Source organism: Melanotaenia boesemani, chromosome 9 (assembly GCF_017639745.1).
Source record: "Melanotaenia boesemani isolate fMelBoe1 chromosome 9, fMelBoe1.pri, whole genome shotgun sequence".
Lineage (NCBI taxonomy): Eukaryota > Metazoa > Chordata > Actinopteri > Atheriniformes > Melanotaeniidae > Melanotaenia > Melanotaenia boesemani.
The window spans coordinates 37,414,649-37,437,535 of record NC_055690.1 but is presented as its reverse complement, the minus strand read 5'-3'; the positions used below and the strand labels follow the sequence as shown (position 1 = coordinate 37,437,535).

Below are 22,887 nucleotides of genomic sequence, written 5' to 3'. Positions count from 1 at the left end.
GACCCATTTAGACCAGTTAAGACCCATTTAGACACATTTAAACCGGTTCAGACCCGTTGTGGCCTGTGTAGACCTATGTAGACCCGTTCAGCCCTGTTTAGACACCTGGAGACTCGGGCTCTTAAAATCAGCAACCAAGTTGGTAACCTTGGAGTGTTGATAGACTCAGATCTGACTTTCAGCAGCCACATCAAAGCTTCACTAAGAAGCTTTTTTACCATCAACAGAATTAAAAGTTTAGTTTCCCAGAAAGACCAAGAGAAACTCATCCATGCATTCATCTCCAGTAGACTGGATTACTGTAATGGTCTTTAACAGGACTTCCTAAAAAGAGCATTAAACATCTGCAGGTCATCCAAAACGCTGCTGCTAGAGTTTTAACCAGGACTAAGAGATCTGAACACATCACACCAGTTTAACATCTTTACACTGGTTTCCAGTTTAAACTGGTTTCCAGTCACAGAATAGATTTAAAACCCTTCTGATTGTTTACATCCCAGAATGGTTTAGGCCCAGAATACATCTGTTATATGTTCAGAGAATATAAACCTAGCAGAGCTCTTAGATCCAAGACTCTGGTCAACTAGTCCAGACCAGGGTTATTATTTTATTGTGATTATGTGTTGATGCCTTTTACTGTTTCTCCACACTGAAATTTATTTCTTGCATTTTATCTGTTTTTAATTCATTAATTGCATTTCTTTTAATCTTTTTAATCTTTTTTTTTTATTAATGCACTTGTGTTGCTTTCTGCACCTGCTAAAATGTTTTATGTAAAGCACTTTGAATTGTCTTGTACATGAAATGTGCTATACAAATAAATTTGCCTTGCCTTTAGTCCCATTTAGACCTGTTCAGGCCCATCTAGACCCATGTAGACCCACTCAGACCCGTTCAACCCTGTTTAGACCCATTTAGACACATTTAGACCCATTTAAACCTATTTAGACCTGTTCCGGCCTATTTAGACCCACATAGACCCAGTCATATTGTTCTGGCCTGTTTACACCCATGTATACCTATGCAGACCCATGTAGACCGGCACAGAAACGTGGATCTTCCTCTGGTCTTTAACTGATAGCATTTTGTGTTTGGACTGTTAAGTTTTTAACTCTGAGTTTGTTGTTTCACAGATGGAGTTTTGGTACAGATACACGAGTAAGTATAGTCATCACCATTATCACCATCACCATCACCACCATCACCATCACCATTACCATCATCATCACTACCATCACCATCACCAGCATCTCCGTCCTCAGTGTAACATGTTTCTGGTTTAGGTGTGCAGATCCATCATGAACTCATTGACTGCTGGTCTCAGATAGATTTTAACTATTTCACCAACAGAACTAGAACCAAACCAGAACCACGTCCAGCAGGTTTTGGAGATCCTCCTCTAATCACATGACTTCCAGTCACATGTTACATATGAAACGGCTCCATATTGAAACGTCACACTGACCTATTTACAGTTTGATGATATCCCACCAGTGGTGACATCACACTAACTGATGAAGTTGGGAGTTGTGTTCAGGGGTCTCCCTGTGTGTTGTAGATCTAAACTCCTGTCATGCTAACCCCTGTCTGAATGGAGGCATCTGCAGTCTGGACCAGGGAGACTTCATGTGTCTGTGTCCTCCCCAATACCACGGCAAGACCTGCAACTCAGGTAAACAACCCCTAAAAGTCAGGTAAACAACCCCTTAAGACTCAGGTAATTCCATCCATCCATCCATCCATCCATCCATCCATCCATCCATCCATCCATCCATCCATCCATTTTCTTCCACTTATCCGGAGTCAGGTCACAGGGGCAGCTGCCTAAGCAGGGAAACCCCGGCCACATTCACCAGCTCATCCGGAGGGATCCTGAGGCGTTCCCAGACCAGCCGAGAGATGTAGTCCATCCACCGTGTCCTGGGTCTTCCCCGGGGCCTCTTTCCGGTGGGACGTGGCCAGAACGCCTCACCAGGGAGGCGTCCAGGAGGCATCCTAACCAGGTGCCCGAGCCACCTCATCTGGCTCCTCTCGATGTGGAGGAGCAGCGGTTCTACTCTGAGCCCCTCCCGGATCACCGAGCTTCTCATCTTATCTCTAAGGGAGAGCCCGGCCACCCTGCAGAGGAAACTCATTGCAGCCGCTTGTACTCGCGATCTCATTCTTTCGGTCACTACCCACAGCTCATGACCATAGGTGAGGGTAGGAACGTAAATCGACCGATAAATCGAGAGCTTTGCCTTTTGGCTCAGCTCCTTCTTCACCACGACAGACCGATGCAGAGTCCACATCACCGCAGATGCCGCACCCATCCGCCTGTCCATCTCCCGCTCCATCCTTCCCTCACTCCTAAACAAGACCCCGAGATACGTGAACTCCTCCACTTGGGGCAGGACCCTATTGCAGACCCGGAGAGAGCACTCCACCCTTTTCCGGCTGAGGACCATGGTCTCAGACTTGGAGGTGCTGATTCTCATCCCAGCCGCTTCACACTCGGCTGCGAATCGCTCCAGTGAGAGCTGAAGATCACGACCCGATGAAACCAACAGAACCACATCATCCGCAAAGAGCAGAGACCCAATCCTGAGGCCACCGAACCGGATCCCCTCAACACCTCGGCTGCACCTAGAAATTCTGTCCATAAAAGTTATGAACAGAAAAGTTCAGGAAAAAAAATACAAGTGTATTAGAAAAACAAAGATTAAAAAAGATAAAATTAATTACAGAAAAACAGAAAGAAAAAGCTCAGATAAAGAAATAAAGTTAAGATTTCAGCTTAAAGAACCAGATCCAGATCTGCACTCTAAAGAAAAACTAGTCCATGCAGCAGAGAACAGGTGGGTCTTTAACCTGGATCTAAATAAACTGAGGGTTTCAGCTGATCTGAGGCTTTCTGGGAGTTTGTTCCAGACATGTGGAGCATAGAAGCTGAATGCAGCTTCTCCATGTCTGGTTCTGACTCTGGAACTGATGAGAAACTGGATCCAGATGACCTGAGGGTTCTGGTAGGTTCATACTGGGTCAAGAGGTCTCTGAAGGATGTTGGTCCTAAACCATTCAGAGCTTTCTAGACCAGCAGCAGAACTTTAAAGTCTATCCTCTGACGAACAGGCAGCCAGTGTAAAGACCTCAGAGCTGGACTGATGTGGTCCACTTTCTTGGTCTTAGTGAGGACTGGAGCTGCAGAGTTCTGGATCAGCTGCAGGTGTCTGACTGATGTTTTAGGTAGAACCTGTAAAAACTCTGTTACAATAATCAAGCCGACTAAAGATGGAAGCTGGACTAGTTTTTCCAGGTCCTGCTGAGACATCATATCTTTTACCCTTGATATGTTCTTAAGGTGATAGTAGGCTGGCTTTGTGGTTCCCTTCATGTTTTTTCTAAAAGTTAACGTCTGAGTCCATCACTAGACCCAGATTTCTGGTCTGGTTGGTGGTTTTTAGGTCTGAGTTGTTGAAACCGGTGACGAATATTTACCCTATTGTCAGTTCTTTGACCGACCTTTCAGGCTCACGTCCTGTTGTTTCCTCTCTTGGATCTTTAACGACCGGTGAGAATCCAGTCGCGAAGTGATGGGCGAACCTTTCCACCTCGATTCTTGTGGCGCGAGAATAAGCAATTTTACCCCTTTAGAATTCCTGATTATTATCGTCCGCTCATGCGGAGATAGACCTGAGGAGTTATTCTGGTAGATAAGCCAGCCTTTGGGTCTAGGAGTATGAAGCTACCGTACTATCGTCCTAACAGGAAAACTACCTGGTATCGAAATAATAATCTAGCGAATTCTTATGTCTCTTCGGGTATTGGGGAATCTGGGGCTTACCTGCTCGTTGTGTTGTCCTCTCCTGTCCTCAGTGGATGTGGACAAATATAAGAGAAATAAGTTTGGTTGGGAAGTTAACCGAAGTTAACTATAACCCTTTTATTCAAGTTTTCTTTTAATGGTAAAATACAGAAAGAATAAAATAAAAAGAAAAAAGAATAAAATTCCCTTTTAGGGCTTCCCTTTCAGTGAGGGCTAAAAAGCAAAATAAAAGAAATAAGTATAAAGTAAAAGGTTTTCTCACAAGGAGTGCTTTCCGCTTTCGCGGTCTAAGTTTTCTTCAATAATAAGTAAATCTCCCTTGGCAAACGGGCAAAATCTATCTAAGTTTTCTCTAAGTCTCCGTAGAAAATCTGTAGAAGTCTCTGCAAAATCTCCGCAGCAGCTCTTCAAAATCTCCGGACAATTTTCTCTTTTCACAAAATCACCAGTATATATACATAACTTAAAAACCATCCCATCTGGTACCTTCCCACTAACAGAAAAAACACTAAAAACCAACCCACTCAGTGATTTTCCATCGAAAGAAACAACTTAGAACCAACCCACTTAGTATTTTTCCATCAGCAGAAAAGCATACGTGAGCATCCTACAAGTTGGTCCCTCCTTCTGGGTTGCATCAGGGCTGAAGGAAAGAAGACACTTTTCCCTGCCCCGTTATCTATCTATCCTCACAGTTTTTCTACACAAAGGCTGCTTGTTAATATTTTCTGAGTTTTGCTGGGAAATTCCGCTCTGCTTCGGAGCGAGCAGATAACAGGTTACTCCCTTCTGGGCCTCTTCTTCACTTCCTCAACAGTGTAAAAAACTCTGACTCTTATTTGTATCTTATTTGTGAATGCACTCTCTGTACGCTACAAAATAATAACACTAAGCTGTAGCTCTTATTAATCAAAAACCAAAACCTAATGAACATCACTAAATCTAAAGATAATAATGTAAATAAGCAAGCAAACAGGAATATATGAAATGTGAATAGGTAATACATAACACATAGAAAAACATAACTGAGTATTAATCAGGCAGTCCATAAACTCAGTCTTTTGATTAAAAACATCATCTCACATCATGTGTGCCATAACAGTCATAGATTCAAACTTTAATAAAACTTCTCTCCCTCTTCACTCACTGAGAGCAGAAATCGGGGGTTTCCAGCAGGTGTTATCTGTCGAGATAAGGGCCTCTGCTCCCTGTCCGTTGCCTTAGCAACGGCTCTCTGGCCTAGAGCAGTGTTCACGCCACCATTGAAGAGCGCGGCCTTCACAGAGTCCATTACTACACTTCGGTCTCCTGGTGACATTGTAATATAAACCTGTGTGTCATCTGCGTAGCTATGGTAACTAATGTTGTTCTTTATGACCTGTACCAGTGGGAGCATGTAGATGTTAAACAGAAGAGGCCCCAGTATGGAACCTTGGGGAACTCCAAATGTAATTCTTGTCTGTTCAGATGTAAAGTTACCTATTGACACAAAGTACTTTCTGTTCTCTAAATAAGATTTAAACCAGTGTAGCACCAGAGAGGCCACCCAGTTCTCCAGTCGGGAGTAATATATTGTGGTCGACTGTATGAAATGCAGCACTGAGGTCCAGTAAGACTAAGACTGACATTTTTCCATCGTCGGTATTCAAACATATGTCATTAATGACTTAACAACACCTGAGAAACAGGTAAACAACACCTTAAGACTCAGGTAACAACCCCTAAAAGTCAGGTAAACAACTCCAGGAGGTATTCTACGAATCTGGATTGTGGGAAAGCCGGGTTTATCTTGATAAGTCTTGCTCATTTAATCCAGAGTTCTGTCCATCAACGCGGCTTATGTGAATGCCGCTGAGTAACCATGGTAACTGATGCACGAGGACTAGCCTGCTCGGAAACAGGCTAACGTTTAGCTTAGCTTAGCTGTGTGTCAAAGGTCTGATACAGACTCCGTAAAGAAAGCTCCACCTGGTAGAACGCTGCTCCGCCTCATTCTGGTATAAAATAAACACCTGTTATTACATCACTACTTTGTCTGGAATAATCAATAAATCTGTCAGTGCCAGTTCAACAAAAGAAACACGACTATACACGTACAGAACATGAAATAAAAAGAACATGATATTCATTAAAACTAATTAACATCTTATTAACCCTCCCCAGGTTCAGGGACCCGACCTCCACTGCCTCTGGTTGGCTACCAGTAGAACTGGGATCAGCTGAGCCCCATCCATACAGGCCGAGGGTGTTTAAAGAGAGATAGAGAAAGAGAAAGCTGGTCCTGGTCTAAAGAGATGGACGGAGAAAGATATAGATAGATAGAGACAGGCTTCCTTTCTGGTTACCATGGCTTGGTCTTTTATTAATGACCCTGCAGAGGGCACACGCTTCATTCAAAGCTCATTCAGACCACCAGACCCACGGTTTTCAGGGGGAGGACCACCAGTAGCAGTGGTCTCTGACGTTGTCTTGTTATTTACAGAGCAACATGTTTACAGCTCAACACGTTTAGAACAAACATTTCTTCAAAGATACCTCCCACTCTGAGACATGTTCTGGTTCTTTATTTCCACCTGCTGCAGGTTCGCTTTGCTGGTAAGATGCTGCTATTGATGGAACAGAGTTAATGTAGCTCACACACACACACACACACACACACACACACACACACACAATAATATATTCAAAAGTATGATGATACATGGTGATTATTGGGTTATTAATAAAATGAGCAGGGCCAGTACATACATACATACATAGACAAATCAGCAGCTGTTGGCCGCTTCCCTCGCTCTATTAATCAGGCTGTATCACCATTTTTGGTGAGGGCACGTTTAAAGTCCTCTTACATCTCCATCATTGACATGCCGTCAGGTGAGGCAGCAACTCACCTGTCATGATAAAAAGAAATAAAAGAAGAAAGTACATAAAATAAATAATAATAATGTGTGTGTGAGAGAATTATTCCTGCTGCAGCAGGTGAGGCAGCAGTACTCTGTCTCACCTCAAGGGGGCGTAGTTTCATGCTGGTGGATGAATATTGAAATAAGAAGCTCTTTTCGGTTCTTACAATGTAAATGTGACTCCAGAGGAGTCGGTGCCTCACCAGCCATGAACCCACCGCACGTCACTGACCTCCATCAGCTTTCTTTGTTCAGCTGATGAGAAAATGAAGCTCTCGGTTTGCTCTCTTTTCTTGCTGCTCCTCTTTTCCACCATCCACTCGTCAGGGCTTCCTACGTTCCTCAGGACCTCCACATAGCCAGGCTATGTAAGCCTCGCTTGGATTAGCTCAACTAGATGCAGCTGGAATGTGTTAGTGGAACGGCTTGATCTCCCGGTACCGGGTCCATCAGCTGTAAGCACAAGTTCATGTGTGTAAAATGTTACTTTAATGATATAGGGATATTTTATTTCTATTGTTTGTCAAACAAGAAGGTCTTAACGTCACTAAGGCAACACTCCGAGTCAACAAAGTATTGGTTTCATAACAAATTCAAAATGCGTCTGCAACAAAAAACAACACCATCAACATGAGCAACACCTGAAACAAAACACAACACAACAATGATCCGTTCACTCCACCCCAACAGAGTGGGTATCAAATGAAACTAGAAAAGCTGCACTTTCAGATGATACCAAACATCAACTTATCTTAGCCGACCACATCAAATCAGTCTCAAAACAAAGACAAAGCCAACCTTTGCATTTCACAGCCAGCACGTTTACAGCACAGCACGACACCAAACCCCAAAACTATTCTCACCAAGAGCAATATATTTATTTCCTTACTGTTTCGTGGTCATTTTCAGTCTCTCCACACTGTTCTTCCATCAAAATTCACAGCGTAATAGTCCAAAGTACTAAAGCTGTAGCATGCTACCATTCACACCCATTTTGTGGATTTCTCATGGGTCTTGGCAGTGTACATGAAGTTTGGTCAAATTTTACAACTTGTAAGCTTTCAAATGATATTTTACACATAAGCGAGACTTCATCCCTCAGGTATATATCTTTGAGCGTAAAGGCAGGAGCATCTCTACTATATAAGATCGCACGATGGCGAAGCAGAGCGAAGACGGACCGGAGACCATTTCTTTCATAGATTTAGAGACTTTACTCATTTACAATGAAGCTAAACAACATGTTCAAAAGACCTGAAACAAATAAATACACCCTCTTAGAAGCTCTTAAGTAAACATAGACATGTAGTTATATTCAGTTCTGAAGCTAGCAGTGGTGCTAATGCTAACTATGACACTCTTTTCATTATACACTGTGCACAGCGGTAGAAAATGATGATATAGGGGCTAAATGCCTAAATGCACACAGCATTTTATAGCTAGATTTCCTACCAAGAAGTAAAACACCTGTGTGGCACATTGGCACAGTTTTGGTATGAAAGTGGCCAAATACAGAGCCGGCCTGGTTCTATCCAGACTAAAACCTTCATAACATGAATGAACTTTGTGCTTTTCTCATCTAACTTTGTACAGTTTTAGTCACGGTGTTTCTGAATGCATGCATAGACATCTTTATGTATAGAATAGTTTCTATCATGACATTCTCCACTGTGTAAATTTAAAAAAACAAAAAAAAATTTCCTTTGGTTTATCACAATTTGCTCAGATATATGAACATTCACAACTTTTCTGACACTGGAACTATAGTCTGTGGGGTCTTAGCTCTACGATGATACAAAGATTATGCATATTGACCTGATAATATGAGAGTTATTGTTGATTTAATTTCGGTAGGTCTGGTCAGGCGAACCACACCTCCAAAAACCCATGGTGTTAGTTCAAGCAAGGCTTTCCCGATACAGCCTGGCTTTCTTTAGCTACGCTGGTGGAACACCCCCCAGGTAAATAACACCTCAGACTCAGGTAAACACCACCTGGACCCTTCGCTCTGGCCACCCTGGATGGCCAGTGACTGGCGGGGTTGGCGGCTGCTGATCTTGGCCCGCCAGGGCCTGTGCCCCATGACTGTGGGGGGCTCTTGTTGCGGCCTTCCTCTGCCACCCTCTGGGTGGGTCCGGGGTGGTCCTTGTGGTGGGGAGGCTTGGATAGGTGCTCCAGGAGTCACATTTTGACTCTGTGTGTAAAACTACATTGGACATAGTGGCTCCATTGAAGACAAGACTTCTCCGGGCATGAGCCCTGGCAAAATGACATTACACGCGCTGCCAGGCATGTGTGCAGGAGAGCTGAACGTAAATGAAAAAAAAAAAACAAGTTGCAGGTGTCTTTCCAGATGCTAAGAGATAGCTGATAATCTTACCTATGTTCCGTAAAAGCTGCAAAAACTAAGTAGTTTTCTGATGTCATTGTTTTTAACAGACATAACCCCCATGTTTTCTTTAAGGTTATTGACTCTGTTCTTTGTGCACCACAAAAAACCTGCCTGGAGAACGCGACCAAAATATGTGAACTTCTTCATCAACAAAGTGCTGAGCGTTAGGGCCCTTATCACCCTGCCCTCTTGTGATCTCTTCAGGCTCTGCTGTTTTTCACCAGTTTGAGACTGTTACCCAGCAGTTTCTGACTGATCTAGTGAGACATATGAAGCTTGCTGGGTCTTCCAAGGATATTATTCCACCTCGTCTACCTTAGCTCCTTATGTGCTCCATATCATCAATGGCAGCTTAACCTGTGGGAGTTTACCCACGACTTTCAAACAGTGGTTACACCACTCATTAAGAAGCCTAGCCTGGACCCTTCCATCCTGTCAAACTTCAGGCCGATCTCCAAATTTCTTTCATTTCTAAACTTTTGGAGAACGTTGTGTATTTCCAGCTGCATTCTTTCCTGGAGAAAAATAATGTTCTTTAAGTGGTTTAGTCAGGATTTAAAACACTGCACAGTACAGTCTGCACTTTTGAGGGTTTTTAATGTTTTTATTCCGGTCACTGTGTGGCGTTGGTGTGGTGTGTGACTGTGTGGTGTTGGTACCGTTGGACCTCACGGCAGCTTTCGACACAGTGGACCATCAGATCCTTTTGTCTTGCCTGGAAAACTGGGTGGGCATACGTGGTGTGGCTCTACAATGGTTGAAATCTTACTTGACTGAGCGCAGTTTTAGTGTCCAGATTGGAGTTGTTGAGTCTTCATCTGCTCCTGTTATGTGCGGAGTTCCTCAGGGCTCCATTCCTGGACCACTTCTCTTTTTGCTTTACTTGCTCCCTCTTAGTACAGTTTTTAGAAAACTGGGCATCCCCTTTCACTTTTATACAGATGACAGTCAGATTGATTTCCCCCTGAAAAAAAGTGTGCCCTCAGTGAAACCATTACTCGGTTGTATAGAGGAAGTTAAGGCTTGGATGTCTTTTAATTTTCTTCATTTTAACGACAGAAAGACTGAGGTGTTGCTATTTGGGCCCAGTGATGCATATAAGGGACCAGCTGACATGGGGTTGTTGAGAGATTATTTGAAGCTGACAGCCATAAACCTTGGGGTGCGCTTGGATGGTAACCTTAGACTTGACTCACAAGTAAGTTCGGTGGTCAAGTCTAGTTTCTTTCAGCTAAGATAACTGTCAAAGGGGAAACAATTTCTTTCTCAGCATCATCTTCAGATTTTAATCCATGCTTTTATTTCTAATCACTTGGACTGTAACGCACTCTATGCTGGGCTCAGTCAGATCTCCTTTGATCGGCTGCAGCTGGTCCAGAATGCAGCAGCTTGACTTTTAACTGGTACTAAAAAACGAGAGCATATCACTCCGGTCTTGGCCTCCCTGCATTGGCTGCTCGTTTGTTTTAGAGTTGATTTTAAAATTCTTTTATTTGTTTTTAAGTGCCTTCACAGTCTTGCCCCACAATATCTGTCAGACCTCTTACAGCCCTACACACCGTCACGCTCTCTCAGATCGGCAGACAGGTCACTTTTAACTGTCCCCTCAACCAGGGGGAAACTTAGGGGTGACCGAGCCTTTTCTGTAGTTGGGCCGAAGCTGTGGAACCAGTTGCCTCCTCATGTTAAGGAGGCCTCTTCACTAACTGTTTTTAATTCGCTGCTTAAAACTCATGTTTTCTCTTTGGCTTTTAACACTGGTTGAGATGTTGGTTTTGACTGAATATTTTGACTGTTTATTTTGACTGATGGGTATACATATTTACTGTTTTATCGTATATGTTTTTATATTATCTTTTTATTATTTTATTGTTTTATTTTGGTGTGAAGCACTTTGGTCAACCGTGTTGTTTTGATAGTGCTATTTAAATAAAGGGGAGTTGGAGTTGCAGGACTGCTATTGATGGCCCGGGTCTCTGAGCCGCCCTAGTCTGCCTCTAGCCTCTGTAGAGGCGTGGCCTCATCTCTGATCCCTCCTCATCCTCTGCATGCTGACTCAGCACTGAGGTGTCCAGTGGGGTTAGACACTAAGAGATGCTTTGGTTTTATGGGCATGGCTCAGTGGGTAGAGTGGTCATCTTATAGCCCAGGGGTTGCTGGTTTGATCCTCGGCCTGTCGAGCTCATGTTGAGGTGTCCCTGAGCAAGACACCAAACCCCTGCATGCTCCTGATGGGTCGTGGTTGAGAGCCTTGCATGGCAGCTTCCACCATCAGTGTGTGAATGTGACGTATGATGTAAAGTGCTTTGGGTCTCATTCCAGGTACAGAAAAGCGCTGTATAAATATGGACCATTCATCATTTATTTGGTTCAGGTTTTTGTGTTTCTGGTACTTTGGCGTAAATGGGTCATTGCTTCTGTCTGGTGTAACTTTGTCTCTTCTTTTTTTCTCTGCCATCTTTTTCATTCCTGTTCACTCTTTATCTTTTTTTCTGTTCTGTCTGGTCAGGTCGAGCAGTATAATATAAATTCAGTTAAAAATAATTATTCAAAATAAATAAATAAAAAAAGAAAAAGAAAGAATCAGATTATCAATAGGAGCCGTATATCATAAAAAAGGTGAGACAATTTGATGACAGTATCTGTGTTGTTTGTAGTGGTGGTGGAGTGTCGCTATAGAAACGGTGGCTGCCTGCAGTACTGCAGAGACCTGGCAGGTGGAGCTGGAGTTCAGTGTGGCTGCGCTGATGGATTCAGACTGGAGTCTGACGGAAAGAGCTGCTCGCCCACAGGTAACACACACCTTCAGCTCAGTTCAGCTCAGTTTAGTTGAAAAAACATCTTTTTGTACCAGAGAAGCAATATATGGGAGCAGTTTTCAGGTTTCCCGGTAAGAAGTAAACAAAGAAAAAAGAAACAATAAACAGATCAGAAATCACAAGTAGCCGAGCAGTCAGGACATTAGTGCAGTGCACACAAGGTTCAGGTAAAATCTGTAAATAGTAAATCAAATTTAAGAAAGTAACAGGATAGTAGTAGCAGGGGGGCCCAAGTCCGGTCCTCGAGATCTACCATCCTGCAACTTTTAGATGCAACCCTTCTCCAACACACCTGGATCAGATGACTGGCTCGTTACCAGGCCTCTGCAGAGCTGAATGACATGCAGATGACATCTGATTCAAGTGTGTTGGAGAAGGGTTGCATCTAAAAGTTGCAGGATGGTAGATCTCGAGGACCGGACTTGGGCACCCCTGGCAATAGTATACGCCAGAACTGTCAAAAATAACGAGAAATGATGGATGCATGACGAGCCCCACACATCCATCATTTCTCCATCATGACGGTGGGACATGGAGGCCTCCAGAGGCCAGATGGAAGAGACGAGCCTGCTGACTCTATGGAAGGATTTGAGAATAAAATACATTGATGGAACAACACGTGGGCGATGAGCTTTTAACACACACTTTTCATGCTGAGTGGGTTCCACTGCCTCTCTGTTTTGTTTTCCTACGTTGTGAACCAATGTGGCTGGTTTGGTGGCTCTCTGGTCTTCTCTGTGTCTGCTCCTCCTCTCCTCTCATGTTGCTCCGTGAATCATGATCAGCTGATCGGCTTTTCTCTCTTTCTGCGAGTGTTTATGGATCAGCTGAGAAGGAGGAAACTAGCGGTTCATGTTCACACCGTCACATATTTACCCCAAAGTCTTGTTGTTGGCAGGACCTTCTCTAACAGTAGCTGCTGGTGGTAGACAGGGTTTTATACTTCAGCTATGCGGGGGGGTCTAGAAAAGTTCTGATGGGGGGCCAGGAGCCCTGACCAGGAAAAGGGGGGCACAGATGAGATCTTTGTGTTTTTATCCAGATCATCAGTTTTATCAGAGTTCCTTCATCAGTATCAGCTGTTTAACTTCATTTGTCAACATCTGGTGGTTTCCTGACAGATGTTATCACCATGTGTTCATGTGGAGATGACTGATGAGATGATGCAGAACAAGAAGTACATTACATGTTGCATTTACTGACCCTTGGACATCTGGTGAACCCATCATGTGGAGCAGCTCACAATTTCCTGTAATTTCCTGGGGCACATACATGCATTTTTGTTCCTACCGGTGAGAGGTTCTCACAGAAATGGACAGTTATTTATTTTTACTAGTATTAAAGCCTCTTTAAAACATTGCATTTTAAGCCTGCGTTATTTAAACATGATTTTAATACAGAAAAGATTTTATCTGGTTCAAGTCCTGGACTGACCAGAAATGGCTGTCTCAGCACCTCTTCGCTACGATCTGGTGTCTACAAACACTGACACGCTTATTTCCTTCAAAGAGAATATCTGCAAGCTCTCTGGCGAACTTCAATCCAAAAATGAGCTGCTTGATAGTCTACTGGATCTGGCCCACCACCAGCGCTCCATACACATCACCTCATTAAAGGTGGCTCTCCAGGATACGGTGCCATGGGATCCAGACACATCACCACAGCCCTCTTCAAGCTCCACACGGAACACCAGTTTTGGTCCGAGGTGGTCCGCAGCAGAAAGAAGGACAGAGGTGGACTTGCTGTCTCCAACCACTTCAACGCTGTCGGCACTCACGTCCGAGGAAGGGCTGACCACTTTACCACTCTGCTGTGATCCAGTGGCACCGCCCATGAAGGCCCAAAGCAGGGTGGCACTCGGCAGGCGGCTGCTTTTTAGGCATCCGCACCGACGGAGAGTCCCGGCGCTCATCTTCAGCAATGTGTTGGCAGCTCCTGAAAGATGCAGTGAGTGGTCACACCGGGTCTCGTCACTTTTTGGGCGGAGAGCATGCTCCTGCCCGGCCTGGAACTGCCGCAGCTGCTGCAGCGGAGATTTCCACCTCCACTCCTGATGTCTGCAATGTCACCTCCGACAAGGAGCACCATTCCAGCGGTGACTCATGCGAGGTCCTCGGCCTCCACTCCCGCCGTCGCTCTGATGAGCAATGCCTCCTGCAAAGACCTCCACATTACCCTGTGGTACTACGGGCATGAAGGCATGGAGGCTCTCGGTGCCTGAAGCTGTGGGAAAACCGTGGGAGACTCCATTGTCCAGCATATCAGCAGCTGTCACAAACATCACTAAATAGCCGCCCACCATCTATTCCATCAACACCCCTCAGCTTCCACTATTGTAATACATGCAGGTACAAATGATCTTAAGTTCCAACAGTCAGAGACTTTAAAAATGGATTTTATCAACCTCATCAACAACATCAAACAGGTAAATAAACACTGCATCATCTCTGGTCCCCTTCCTTCACCCATCTACAGAGACGTCAGATAACACACTAATTATAGGAGGTGATTTTAACATTATTCTGGACAAACAAAGTACCACAGGAGCTCATCGAGTCTGGAAATTCTCAGACACTGTAAAACATGAAGGATTTTGGTCTCTGTGATGCTTGGCGCTCTCACCATCCCACACTAAGAGAATACACCTTCTTCTCTTCAGTTCACCATTCCTATTCTAGATTAGATTATTTCTTAACTAGCAGCTCGCTGATGAATGACATGTCAGAAATCAGAATCCATCCTATTAGCATTAGTGATCACGCACCAGTATCATTCACTCTGAGAAGTAAGAGCAATAAACCAGCAACTAGAAACTGGAGATTTAATATGTCATTACTTAAAGATCCTGAGTTTATCAGCTACTTTAAAAGAGAATGGTCCTTATATCTAGAAAATAACGACTTGCAGAAACTTCAGCGTGTGTTCTTTGGGAAGCAGGAAAAGCAGTAATGAGAGGGAAAATAATTTCCTTTTCTTCTCATAAGAAAAAGAAGGAAACTTTGAGAATTTCAGAGTTAGAACTCAGAATTAAATCCTTAGAGGAGCTTACCATGTCTCCCCAGAAGAACACACACTAAATGCTATAAGCAAAGCTAAACTTGAACTTAATGAAATAATAGATAAAAAGACGCAGTTCTTGGTGCAAAGACTTCGTTTGGAGAATTTTGAGCATGGCAACAAATCTGGAAGGTTCCTGGCTAATCAGTTAAAAACAAACAAGGAGAAAACAACCATCTCCTCTGTCAGAGATCCAGAAGTAAACATCAGCCACGACCCTGACAAGATAAATAACACTTTCAAAGAATTCTATAAAACATTATATACATCACAACTAACTACAACAGATGACAATATCGATAAATTTCTTAGTAACATCAATCTTCCAGAATTGAAATATGAAAAAATAATGACCCAGGTCCAGATGGTCTAAGTCCAGATAACCCAGAACCAGATAGTCCAGTCCAGGTCCAGGTGGTCAAGGTCCAGATGATCGAGGTTCAGATGGTCCAGGCCCAGATGACCCTGGTCCAGATGGTCCAGGCCCAGATGACCCAGAGCCAGATAGTCCAGTCCAAGTCCAGGTGGTCCAGGTCCAGATGACCGAGGCCCAGATGGTCCAGGTCCAGATGGCCCAGGTCCAGATGTTTATCCAGCAGAATTCTACAAAGAATTCTGGACAATGCTGGCACCCACGTTCTACAATATGATATAAGAAATAAGGGAAAAACAAAAAATACCTTCAAATATGAACCTAGCTAATATTACTCTACTATTAAAACCAGGAAAAGACCCGACACTTCCATCCAGTTACTGTCCAATTTCATTAATAAATTGCCAAACCAGCTACTGGTGCCTCACTCTGCTCTTTCCGCTCTCTAAATGAGGACCAAGTCTCTAAACTTCTAGTCAGCTCAAAACCCACAACCTGTCCTCTTGATCCTGTTCCCTCTGACATCCTGCAGAGCATTTTACCTACAATCAAACCTGCAGTAACCCATATTATCACCTCCTCTCTTAAATCCGGTGTCTTTCCCTCTCCCTTCAAGCAAGCTCGGGTTCCCCCGCTGCTGAAGAAACCCACACTCAACCCAGCCCAGGTTGGAAACTACCGGCTGGTCTCACTGCTTCCATTCATGTCTAAACTACTAGAGCGTGCCGTCTTCAGTCAGGTCTCACAGTTCCTCCAAGACAACAACCTATTAGATCCATATCAGTCTGGCTATAGGCAAGGCCGCTCTACTGAACCTGCTCTCCTGTCAGTTACTGATTCCCTACGGGTTGCCAGATCCGCTGGTTAATCCTCAGTCCTTATACTGCTGGACCAGTCTGCTGCCTTTGACACGGTCAACCATCATATACTGTTCTCCACACTCTCAGACCTTGGCATCTCAGGATCTGTCCTCTCGTGGTTTATGTCCTACCTCACAGGAAGATCCTTCAAAGTATCTTGGCAAGGGGGCGTGTCCAGATCACATGACCTGACAACAGGGGTACCTCAGGGCTCGGTGCTTGGCCCTCTTCTCTTTTCACTATACACCTCCTCACTCGGTGCATCATTAGCTCTCATGGTTTCTCCTACCACTGCTATGCAGATGACACTCAGCTTTTCCTTTCTTTCCCACCTGACGACACAACCGTCTCAATGTGAATATCAGCATGTTGCTGATATCTCCGCATGGATGAAGGATCGCCACCTTCAGCTAAATCTGTACAAGACCAAGCTTATTGTCTTTCCAGCCAATCCTTCCTTACCGCCACAGATAAGCGTGCAGCTTGACTCCATCACGCTTGTGTCTACATCTTCTACCAGGAATCTTGGTGTCATGGTAGACAACCAGCTGACCTTTAAGGACCATGTTGCCTCGGTTGCCCGGTCTTGCCGATTTGCTCTCTACAACATCAGGAGGATCAGACTCTACCTGACTGAACACACGGTCCAGCTCCTGGTCCAGGCTCTGGTCATTTCACACATTGACTACTGCAACTCCTTACTGGCTGGCCTGCCTGCATGCTCAGTTAAACCTCTGCAGATGATCCAGAACGCAGCAGCACATCTGGTCTTCAACCAGCCCAAAAGAGCTCATGTCACTCCACTGCTAATCGCTCTCCACTGGCTTCCAGTTGCAGCTCATCAGATTCAAAGCTCTGCTTCTGGCTTACAAAACAATAACCCAAACGGCTCCGGGCTACCTCCACTCCTTAATCCAGAGCTACACTCCCTCTCCACAGTTACGCTCTGCCAGTGAAAGACGCCTAGTGCTCCCACCACAAGGTGGCGCCACATCAGTAGCTACACTCTTCTCCTCTGTTGTTCCCCGGTGGTGGAACCATCTACCAAACTCCGTCCGATCCGCAGAGTCCTTATCCACTTTTTAAAGCAAGCTAAAGACTCAGTTGTTTAAGGAGCATTTCCACATTTAGCTTAACTCTTCTACTCAGAATGAGGTAGAAAGATTTGTCCAGCTCTTTGGCTCAACCAAGTACTGAAGAAGCTGCTGCACTTATGGCCAAGATGATACTGTGTGATGAAATCGTGATGTTGTATTTAAATAAAATGACTTAAAAAAAAAAAAAAAAAAAAAATTATATGCACTGCACTAGCACTACATGACAGCACCTGGTCCAACTGGACTCAAAGCGGTCTGACTATCACTTAATTATGACGTCCCATCTTGTTTGAATTCATGCTTGTGTTGTTCTTACTTTCAAATGTAAGTCGCTTTGGATAAAAGTGTCTGCTAAATGACTGTAGAATAGAATAGAATAGAATAGAATAGAATAGAATAGAATAGAATAGAATAGAAATGTAGATCTAAAAATAATTAGCAAAGCTTTGGCCAGAAGAATAGAAAAAATAACCCCTCTAATAATACATCCTGACCAAACAGGCTTTATTAAAGGTAGACATTCCTCTACTAACATGCGTAGGTTAATTAACATCATAGATTATTCTACTCTACATAACCTGGAATTCACAGTCATTTCTTTAGACGCAGAAAAAGCGTTTGACCGAGTAAACTGGAAATTTTTATTTGCAACGGATAAAAATATTATATAACAACCCAAATGCATGTGTGCAGGGGCGCTGCTAGTGATTTTGGGCCCCATGAAAAGACACTGAAGTGCCCCCCCCCTGAAAATTTTGATACTGTTACATAAAATTAGCTATTTTAATGATATTTTGACCACCATACCTGTGAAAAGAAAAACATGACACTTAGGGTACTTGGTAGGGGAAGCACTAAAAATACAAATCTCAGCTAAAACACCTTAAAAAATAAAATGGCTGCTCATTTTTTTATGATTTATTATACTGTGAGTGTTATCATTGAACATTATCACTGAAAGAGGCAACACAAATTAATAAAAATAAATAAAATCAGAAGCAAATGGTAAAATAAATTAGGCTCAGAAACAAAAAACAGCTTGGAGCTGTCCTTAAAATAATAATTATTACTTTTTAAAATGTAGAACTTTGTGTGATAACATATCAAGGAGTGGTAAAGCTACACTACTGCTGAGTCAAGCTCTCAAATGTGCAATCACATTTACAGTCACTGACCCTTGCTTAGCCTTTTTCACCAAGAGCCCATCGTCTAGCTTTCTCCCTGGAAAATCATTTATTAAGTCCTGGAAGTCCAGCTTTCCAGCCAGCTGACTCTCAATGGACAGCATGGCGAGACTGCAAAACCTCTCCTGAGACATTGTGGACCTCAAGTAGTTTTTAATCAGTTTTAGCTGAAAGCTCTCACCACCAGCAACAGTGACTGGCAGTGTGCAAAATATCCACAAAACAACGCACACTTCACCAAAGATGCTGTGCAGCTGCAACTTATAAACTGCATTCAGGAGTTCAAGAAGGGACAAGTCAGGAGGGAAATTGGAAGCATGCACACTATTTAGGTGTCTTACTTCATCTTCAAAATCTGGCGTAAGATCAGTACAATACTTTGTGATCAGTGGTTGGCACACAGAAGAGACGTTGTCCTCACTAATCTGCCCAACTTTCAGAACAGCAGAAAATTCATTCACAATATTTGCAGTGGTCTGGAACCTAGTATCCAGGTCACTAATAATACTGTCCACAGCAGTAAGAAACAGTGTTTTTAAACAGTTTCTGAACTTTCTCCGGCTGTTTCCTCTTCAGAGGTTTCATCATGGAATCTGCGCCTTTTCTTCTGCACTCCTTGCTTAACTGAGATGTCACGTTCATTTCACTAGCAACTGATTTGGCCTGAGCTAGGAGAGACTCCCATGCATCTCTTAGAGACTGCATATCTTCTGTCAAGGCTCTGATATTTAGTGCCTCTATGTCAAGTGAGATTTTTCCTGACTGGAGAATAACATTCCTGTTCTCAGTCCATTGCAGTATTTTCAGCCAGACAGTGAGAAGAACAATGGCATCAAATGACATAAAATATTTTCTAAGGCCATTAGCTTCCGATCTTGCTTCACTGGTGAGACTGCATGTCACAACTATGCTATCAATCACAGAGGGCAGGTGTTTTGCTACAGGTTTAACAGCCTTAATCCTCACACTCCAGCGGGTATCAGATAGGCGATGCAATGAGCAACCTGTTTTCTCTTTGTCGATGGCCCATCGCTCTGGGCTGGCACTTACAAATGTGTACAGGCAATTTATGCAGCCAAAAAATGTAGACACTTCTGGGCTCGTCTCCGCAGCATGCACACCAACAAGATTTAATGTGTGGGAGGCACAAGGTGCATAAGTAGCCAGGTTATTGTTTTTCAGTATATGAGCTTGGACTCCCTTGATTTTCCCTGACATGCAGGGTGCGAACCACAGGGGAGCTGGGGGAGCTATAGCTCCCCTTAATGAAACATGAGCTCCCCTAGAAACAGGATTTATGAAATGTTGGGGGAGCTATATAATACTGACAATAAAATGTATGCTGATTGCTCACAAATTCACTGTAGCCTAAAGTATGACTATGGATGCTGTAATTATTGTGACCACTGAAGCGTGGTGGTGCTCCAAGTTAAACTTCCTGTAGATCTACGTTAAATGCAAAATAAAAGAAGTAAATGCGTAAAGGTAAGGTAAGACCTGCTTTAACTATTTACAATATGGGAAACTATCATTGCTCATTATATTGTGTATGGCAAGCATCGCTGTGTATGTGTGTGATATGTGGGGAATATTAACTATGTAAGTTGATCTTCGCAAAAAGAGTGTTAAAAATTTTTTTGCAAGGGACATTTGCACCTGTTATGTATTATTGTTGCATAAGAGTTGTTAACCATTATGTATTGGTACGCTTATGTTCTGTGGGTCAAGCTGTAATATCAGCTGGCATCATGTTCTTACTTGCCGAAAAAAGATAGGAAACTCAAAAAAGCGGCTCCCCCTAAGCCCACGGTATGGTTCCCACTCTGCTGACATGTTTGCACCATTGTCATATCCCTGCCCTCTGCAATCACTAATGTCTATCCCATGGCCATGAAGAACATTTTTAATCATCTCTGCTATCTCACTCCCTGTCTTTTTATGAAAATCCCTGAATTCAAGGAACCTTTCAGTAATCTCCCAATCATCTGTTTCTTTGTCATATTTCACATATCGTAGTAGCGCAACATGTTGCTCAGTATGGGAAATGTCTGGTGTGGCATCACAGATGACTGAATAATATAAGGCCTCCTCCCGTTCCTGTAGAATTCTTTTAAGAACTTCTCTGCCACATAACTCAATGAACTCATTTTGACTGTCAGAGCTGAGATAATGTGTCAGCCTGGTTGCTTTTCCTTCTTTTTCTTTTTGTTTGTTGTCCCTGATTTTTTTAAAGTGTTCTTTCAGCAGAGGGTCATAACGTGACAAGAGATCTAGTGTTCCTAGGAAATTGCCATTGTGAATATCATCTAGGTCTTTGGTTTTGCCCCTGGAAGGCAAGTTTCTTGATGCCAAGTGTAGGGTTACATCTAAAAGTCTTTCCAAGATGGCCCTATTTTTCTCTATTTCTGTTTGTAACTGCTCATTTAACAAAACATCAACACCACTGTCTTTCATTACAGATCCTTGCAGATTCTTCCATCTTAAGTAGCAGTCTCTATGTGCTTCACTCTTCTCATGGATTGGTAATTTGGTATACATTCGACGCCACTTCACATCACACATTTTAAACCCATTTTGACTGTTCGGTGCACTAGTGGAAGGCCTTTTCTGAGCATGAGAGAAAAGCACACATGGTATGCAATAGAGTGAGTTATTACTCTGACTAAAAGTCAGCCGGTCTCTCTCCACCTTTTCTCTTTTGTTGGATGCCTTTGTGTAATTCAAATAGTCAGGGAATGGCTTGCCCTCTGAATCACGTGGCATTTCTACCTGTTTTTTTCTTGTGGCCAATCTCCTCACCTCCTTCTCTCTATCCTGATCAGTAAAATCTGCTGGCCACAAACCAGGTTCATCTGTCAGAAAATGATCTTCTTTCCTTTCAGGTACCTCAACATCAGCTTGATTTTCCACGTCCTCAAACTCTGTCATGTTTTTAAGTCTCTTTGTGGTCTTATTTAGTCCATCTCCCTCATCTGAATCACTTTCAACATCTTCAGCTTGATTTTCAATGTTCTCCCGCTCTGCTGTCTCTCTGAGCCTTCCTACACTCTCTCGTGGTTCATCCTCATCATCTGAATCTGTACCCTCTTCCATGTCTTCCTCCATTTCCACTCTCCTCTCTGACAAACTTGAAGATGATGCTGGACCTGGCTCTGTAGTGTACATGACATACAAAATTATATAGTATCTCCAATCATGTAATGTCATGTGTAACAGCATCACAATCATTATTTCTGGTGGCCTCCCACTATTTTGTTTTAAAGGTGCTTTCAGTGGTTTCACCAACAATGTGAAGGGAAACTGATCTGACTACCAATCCTCCACGTCATCGTCTCCCTCATGTAGCAACACATGAAGTCTAATTTATCTCCACATCTGTAGACTCACAGGTGAAGCTTTAGATTAGTGGGAACATATATGATCTATATGCTTGTTGCTGGTTAATCTTCTGATATCTAGAAAATGTAAATATTTCTCTGATTGGATTGAAACAGTCACCCAGTCTGCTGCTCTAGAAATGTTCCTATTGGAAAGCAGGATGGAATCAGCAGCATTAAATTTCTAGATTATCACCAGCTTAAATCTATTATATGTAAAAAAATATACCATTAATCAATTAAACTTACAGCTACCTATTAGGGTGGCAGAATTCATGAGTCTCAATGCCCCAAAGCTATTATCAAAAACATATAGACTATTATCCAAACTAGAAGACTCAATCTGTCTTCCAACTTCAAAATGGGAGGGGGACTTATCCAGTAACTTTAATAAAGATAAATGGTCACAAATATGTTTAAACACCTTTAAAATGACTAAAAATTCAAATATGCAACTAATACAATTCAAAATTCTGCATAGAACTCATTATACAGGACAAAGGATGTTCAGGATGGGTCTGTCACAATCAAACATCTGCACACACTGCAATGAAAACACACCAGATAACTATCTCCATGCCTTGTGGTCCTGCACACCTGTCCGCAGGTTCTGGCTTCAGGTATGTGTGGACATGTCAACATGGTTTAAATGTAATATTCCTGCCAATATTCCTGTTTTATTCCTTTACTAGGTGACTTGGGTGACATTAATATGGCAATTAACTCTGCAGACATGATCACACACATGGTTTTATACATCACAAAGAAAACTATCCTTGTGAACTGGAAACCCAGAAATAATCTGTGTATTCAGCACTTACGGAATCGCTTAGTAGACCACAACCTTTTAAGCCTGAAAGGTAGAGATGGAAGCCAAACTGGGAGCCAGTTCCATAGAGAGGGTCTGATAATTGGAGGTTCTACTTCCTGAAACCAAAGTGGGAGTAATACTTTATTCTATCAGACTGAAAGCAACAGGAAGAGCAGAAGACAGACTGAACGAGTTAAACAATAATCTCA

At 43.1% G+C, this 22,887-nt stretch overlaps 1 protein-coding gene and 1 long non-coding RNA gene across 2 annotated transcripts in view; one reads left to right on the top strand and one right to left on the bottom strand.

Annotated features, from left to right (window-relative positions):
* Positions 1-22,887, top strand: part of LOC121645641 (coagulation factor VII) — a 55,169-nt gene that overhangs the window by 3,260 nt on the left and 29,022 nt on the right. The window contains exons 3-5 of the mRNA XM_041994225.1: positions 1,134-1,158; positions 1,559-1,672; positions 11,758-11,892. Coding sequence (XP_041850159.1) covers positions 1,134-1,158; positions 1,559-1,672; positions 11,758-11,892 — 274 coding nt within the window. The remainder of the gene's footprint in view (positions 1-1,133; positions 1,159-1,558; positions 1,673-11,757; positions 11,893-22,887) is intronic.
* LOC121645654 lies at positions 4,510-22,662 on the bottom strand. The gene is made up of 3 exons (XR_006011476.1): positions 22,652-22,662; positions 15,778-15,783; positions 4,510-4,591 (listed from the first exon to the last, which is right to left on the bottom strand). It is a non-coding gene; the product is annotated as an uncharacterized LOC121645654 (long non-coding RNA).